Source organism: Limulus polyphemus, unplaced genomic scaffold (genome assembly GCF_000517525.1).
Source record: "Limulus polyphemus unplaced genomic scaffold, Limulus_polyphemus-2.1.2 Scaffold207, whole genome shotgun sequence".
Classification (NCBI taxonomy): Eukaryota; Metazoa; Arthropoda; class Merostomata; order Xiphosura; family Limulidae; genus Limulus; species Limulus polyphemus.
Window position 1 is genome coordinate 160,964 of NW_013665817.1, and position 6,553 is coordinate 167,516.

Consider the following 6,553-nt stretch of genomic DNA (forward strand, 5'->3'; position numbering starts at 1 on the left):
ATTAATTCTACTTGTGTATAAAGTTATTAATACATCAGTAGGAATATTAATTCTACTTGTGTATAAAGTTATTAATACATCAGTAGGAATATTAATTCTACTTGTGTATAAAGTTATTAATACATCAATAGGAAAATTAATTCTACTTGTGTGCACACAATTATTAATACATCAATAGGAATATTAATTCTACTTGTGTGTACACAATTACTAATATATCGGCAGGAATATTAATTCTACTTGTGTGTATAAAGTTATTAATATCACAGCAGGAATATTATTTCTATTAGCATTTACAAAATTATTAATATATCACCAGGAGAATTATTTGTATTAGTAGTTTCAAAATTATTAATACATCAGCAAGAATATTATTTCTACTACTGTGTTTCTCCTCAGTGATCTATTCTGATAAAGCTCAATCTGCCAGGTGCTGGTTTTGTAAACATTGTGGAATATAATTTAAAAGATGTGTAAAATATGATTTGAATTGTTACATTTATTAATTTCAAATAATAAAATGAACAAGTAAGTGTATGCTTACAATAAATATATTGCCAACATTATTTTACATGTTTTCTATTATGCGTATTGTACACAAGCTGGAGAATCTCTGTGTTAGACAGGTGAAATAAAAACTCATTTGTTTGTAACAAAGGATAGGAATTTGTGCTTCTAGTTTTTCTTTCTTAACATAATATACATTAAAAGTGCAATAAAAATACATAAAGATACCAATACTGCAAAAGAAAAGCAAACTGTTTTCAAGATTTCTAACAATAGTGGTTACATATTTCATTTTAATGCTGAGGGATATACAACATTGGTAGTTTTTCTGAAATTAGATAGGGAGTCCAATTCCCCTGACTTTCCTTGTGTTATACTTTATCATTTATTACTGTGTCAAGTTTGGTGCTAATTGATCAAGAAATGTGGAAACGTATAAGGAACAGACAGACAGACACACATATTGACCTTTATTTATATAAATTTATGCATTAACAAACAATAAATATTCTACAAAGATGTATTTATGCAGAAACATATAAATACCATATAACAGGTACCTGTGATGAACATGATTCCCAGACTGGACTATTAAGTTATTCTTCACATTTCCTGTTAAATTTGTTCAGTTAAATTCAACCAGGTTTAAGTGTTAACTATACTGGAGTTTGAATCCTGTTTTTGTTTTGGGTGGGGTGGGAGGGGTTGTTAGAATGAAGTTAGATTGATTCACAGAATATAATATATATATTTGACTCAAATCAGTGTTTTTACTGTTGTTAATATAAGCCTGAAATTTAAATGTTTACATAATGTATTTTTTTATTATTATTCTTAGAGCTGTTGAAGACAAAAACGTGGGACCTCTCATCAAAACCATCATGACCAGATGCATACACTGTACTCGTTGCATCCGATTTGCCAGTGAAATTTGTGGAGTGGATGACCTAGGAACAACGGGAAGAGGAAGTGATATGCAAGTGGGCACTTACGTTGAAAAAATGATCATGTCAGAATTATCTGGTAATGTTATTGACCTGTGTCCAGTGGGAGCCCTTACCTCAAAACCATATGCATTTACCGCCAGGCCTTGGGAGACTAGGTTTGAATTTTCTCTGTTTTTTTTTTTGTCCTTTTACTTTAATACAGCTGTATCCATTGGTTTTTGTTTAAAAATGCTAGCAAATGTTGGTTTTAGAATCCTTAAAAATATAATTAACGTATTGGCCCAATTATAGGGCGATCTTGAATATAAGGCGATCCCCATTTTCAGAAACCATGGGAAAGAAAAAATTGAGTTTCATAACGTCCTTTTTTTAGGTCCAAAAAATCAATACTATAACTGTACAGCAGGTGGAGTAGTTGCAAGAATTAGCGATGACCTTGAGTGAACATCTGGCACTCATGCTTAGACAAATATTATCTGGACATTCAGGAATGTGCTGGGCTAAAGTAGGTAGAAGGGGCCTGAGGTTGGCCATGATTATAAGATGACTAAGAATTTTACAGCCTAGTTATTAATCAAAAGACGTTGCCTTATAATCAAACCAATACGATATTGCCATTTCTATTTTCTTAACCTTTATTAATTGACATTATAAATCAGAAACTTTTTTCATATGAGGTGTATTCCAAACAAGCTATAATTTCTGTTTTTCAAAATTTAGTGTTCGTTTCAACAAAGTGTTTGAAGCATTATTTATGAGGAAGAAAAATATAAATTGAAAGGTCCTTGAAAAGCTGTCTTCATCAAGAATTCCCTTTTTACTCGTGATGAAAAATGAGTGTCACGGAGTATTACTGATTGACTGATATTAATTGATAAATGTTTTGTATCTTAAAAATACCTATCATGTTTGTATAGGAAAACAGAGAGTATAGATATTATGGATGCAGTTGGATCAAATATTGTTGTCAGCAGCAGGACCGGAGAAGTGCTTAGAATTCTTCCTAGGATGAATGAGGTGAGAAGTTACGTTCCTGATTTGTGTGCATGATCATTATAAAGATTGAAATACTTACTTTATGGGTTTGAAGCTTGAAAATATCTTGTGTAGGTTTACAGGGTTATGAAAATATACTAATTAAAAAATAAATATGTCAAATAAAGTTCACATTAAATGTAAGATAAATAAGATGAAAGAATAAAAATAAATAAATCATATTCTAGAAGTTTTTATGTCTTAGGCTTGAAATTAAGGCTTGAGTGTTGGATGAATTGTGTTGTATTTTATCTTTCTTTTGTAAAATATAGTGTACATTTTCATATTCTCATGACCAGCTTTACTTTATAACATACACTGTATTCTTTCTGTTTATACAGACTCGGTCGTTTTGACTGACCTTGTAACTATACCTCTGAATGTACTAAGTGCATCTTCGTGAAACCTGGCAAGCATTTGTATACATTACAAGACCATTCTACACCAAAATTTTAATTTTTTAATGGATTGTTTTTGCTAAAGATTTGTTTGTGAATTTATGAAGCCTTTTCTGAGTCAATCTGAGTTACTGGTGAATTCATGTGGAAAATAGAAATACTTTTTATCTCACAGTTTTCATATTTTATTTGCATAACCTCTAGAACCTCCTAAATGAATATTGAAAGTTTTTTCTTTTTCGTAATATTTTATGTTTTATCTCGTATTTTCTCTACCTTAACACTAACTGTACTGAAATAATTTATGTACACTGCAATGAAAAAGTTGAAAAAATATGAAATAAAATAAAAAATATCTTTTTTTTTCAAGGAAGACTGCATATTGTAACAGACAATCTCAGTAGTTTCTAAACTTTTTTGCATATTTTTTTTATTACTTTTATGGTTTTATTGTACTTTGAACCCTCATTTTTGGACAACCAACATTGTGAGAAATAAATAGGCCTATTAAATAATGCAAGTCTAAAATGAGTGCTAATATATATATATATATTTATTTATTATGTATTTTTTAACACAAGTAACTAAAATGTAAAAATTAGTAACTCATTATTGTAGGAATGCATATGGGATACTGTTGCATGATGTAACTGTGAAGGTAACTTGAGAGTATGTTTAACTAACTTGCCCTAAGCTCTTGTTTGGTATTTTATTGCTTTGTTACACTAATTAAACATGATTCTAAAAGTAATAAAATTAAATGAAAGTAGATGTGAAAATCTTGAAGATAAATAATTGTAATTTTCTATTACAATCTGCATTCATTTTAGAAAAAGAAAAAAATATATTCTTGAATTGATCTGAATAGAAGATTTCACTATAGTTAATATTAGGGTAGATAAAATGGGAGGTAATATATAAAGTTTTAACGAAAGAAAAACTTCTGATATTTATTTAGAAGGTTCTAGAGGTTATGCAAATCAAATATGAAACTATAGGATGAAACTTTGTATTTTCATTTTAGCAAGAAAATCACCTCCACTCAGACTGCCTCAGTAAAGTCTTTGTAAATTCACAGACAAATCTTTAGAAAAAATACTTTATTAAAAAATCTTTTTGTTATACAACATACTTGTAATGTTTACTAAAAGTATGTCATATTTCATGAAGATATACTTATTACTTTTAGAATTGCAATAGGTATAGTTTCATGGTTACATGGTGGTTACAAGGTCAGGCAAATTGGTTTAATTTCTATGCATAGGTTTAAGTATTGTTTTGCACTTAAGAAAAGAAAACTTAGGTAAAATCAAAAATTTTAAATTATAAACTATGTTTTGATGCCAAGCTTGTAAAGTTAGTTTAGTTACATTTTGAATGTAACTATGTAAAAAAAAGGTTATAATGTGTACACTTTGATCCTCCCATGTGCGTAGGGTTAAAATGCATTAGAAGAAATACATCTTTGTGACATAACTACTTTTATTTTGATTAATAAATCTAATCCAAATACAAATTACTTGTTATCTGTGGTATTGGCTACACTCACATCAAACCTGCCATTACTAGATCATTCACAAAAGCAAAAATTCATCCTAACATTAATAGTTTAACGGTTCCCCTTAAAACATCTTATTAATTAAATTATCATTCTTTTCCTAATTTATTTCCTGTTTAACTGCCTTTGATATATAGTTATATTACAATAAAATCCTCCCAAGAGTAAGATCTAAAAAAGTCTTTGTTAATCTGTATTTAAGCTGTAGCTCTTACCAGTTAATAATTATTTCCATTGGTTGTTTCAAGTAATTATATTTTCTTACTAGTGCTCATTAGAATATTTCTCTGATTTCTTCTACATTAAAAAAAAGCTTTACATAATCCTAGAAATGGAGATTTTCTTTCTGCTCAGATAATGTTGAAATGCTGAAACTGTTGTGTTGGTGATTTTGAAGTTTCAGGGATCATTTTCTCCTAACTAGTACACAAGTTTGTTAATACTGCTTTTCAGAATTTGCCTTTGCCAAAATTATGTTGAAGAATCGTCATTTATTAATAGAGATTTTGTAATTCAATGGGAAAATATATTATAAGATTCAGCTTTACTGTTATTATAAATGAATTTGTGTTTCGCATAGAAGAGGAAGTTTTTCGTGAAATTATTTGCATGCTAATTATAATATACATTTGATCTTTTGTCTAAAGTAAACAAGGAAGGCTGGGTAAATCTTCTTCTGTATTTTTTTAGGATATCAATGAAGAATGGTTGTCAGACAAATCAAGGTTTGCTTATGATGGCCTGAAGCGTCAGAGACTAACCTCGCCAATGTGTAAATCAAAAGAGGGAATTTTGGAACCTTGTGATTGGGAAGATGCATTAGTGAAAGTAGCACAGAAGGTGTGTTTATAGCTTTTATTGAACCTTAAGAAAAAAAATCTTTTTTACATAATGGTTCCCTGGTGGAATAGTGTTAAGTGTATGGACTTACAGTGCTAAAATCTGGGGTTTGATTCTCGTGGTGGATACAGCAGATAACCCAATTAGGCTTTATTCTAAAACAAACAATTATATGGATTATTATTACATTGGCAAACAAAGATTTATGAGCATAATGAAGTTTTATTTTGGGGAACATAATACATGTTTGATCCATATTCTTCAGGTCAAAACATGCATGTTCCCAAAAATATAATTTCATTAAGCCTAAAACTCCTTATTTGTCAATTTTCTATTATATTAGCAAATGTGCTTCTATGCACAAGTAATGAATTTCAACAAAACTGAGAATATAAAAGCACTAACTTTCTTGCTATGAGGTCGATTGGTTTGACAAGCCTCACAACCATTTTGTACTCATTATAGATTCTATACTGTAACTTGTAATACAGAATGTGTTTCTTCACAGGATTTAGCAGACTTTTAGCATACATTACAAGTTTTTTTTCCACAAAAAATCAGATTTTTTTAATAAAATAATTTTACTAAAGATTTGTCTGTGAATATATAGTCTTTTGTTCCACATTAAGGTTAAGAATACTTTTTTCATCTCAGAAATTTCAAATTTCATTTGCATAATCTCTAGAACCTCATATATAAATTTCAAATATTTTTTTATCAGTAAATCTTTACGTTTTATCTATTATTTTTTCTACCCTAACTCTATACCAGATTGGTCAATTTGACTGACCTTGTAACCACCAAACAAAAAATCAAAGTAAATATAAATATCCCTTTTTTCTTTCTAGAATGACTTCAAATTAAGATGAAACTGCATTTGTTTATCCTAAATAGCTTAAAGCTCCTAATAGTATACATCTATTTATACTTAAATTTTGTTGTTTTATTGCCCTTTGTACTGTGTTTAACTACTATTCCCGACATTATAAGTTGTAAATACCTTGCTGAACATATAGCTCACATTATGCTATTGAATTACATTACGTACGAGATACTTGCATGTGTACCTTGTGATAAATTTTTATTATATTATTTATTTTGCCTAATATAACCTTAACTGACCTAAAAAGTTTCCCATTTTTACATTTTAGTTACTTTTATAATAACAAATAAAAAATACACATAAAAAAACAAAAAATGAAGTACTTACCCGGGCCTTGTTTTTTTGCTGTAAACTGTTGATGACACTTAACCCTACTTCTTATACT

General features: G+C 29.0%; 1 protein-coding gene across 1 annotated transcript in view; it reads left to right on the forward strand.

Annotated features, from left to right (window-relative positions):
• LOC106478388 (NADH-ubiquinone oxidoreductase 75 kDa subunit, mitochondrial-like) overlaps positions 1–6,553 on the forward strand; it is a 35,212-nt gene that overhangs the window by 13,884 nt on the left and 14,775 nt on the right. Inside the window, exons 8-10 of the mRNA XM_022381985.1 lie at positions 1,346–1,609; positions 2,372–2,471; positions 5,136–5,285. Coding sequence (XP_022237693.1) covers positions 1,346–1,609; positions 2,372–2,471; positions 5,136–5,285 — 514 coding nt within the window. The remainder of the gene's footprint in view (positions 1–1,345; positions 1,610–2,371; positions 2,472–5,135; positions 5,286–6,553) is intronic.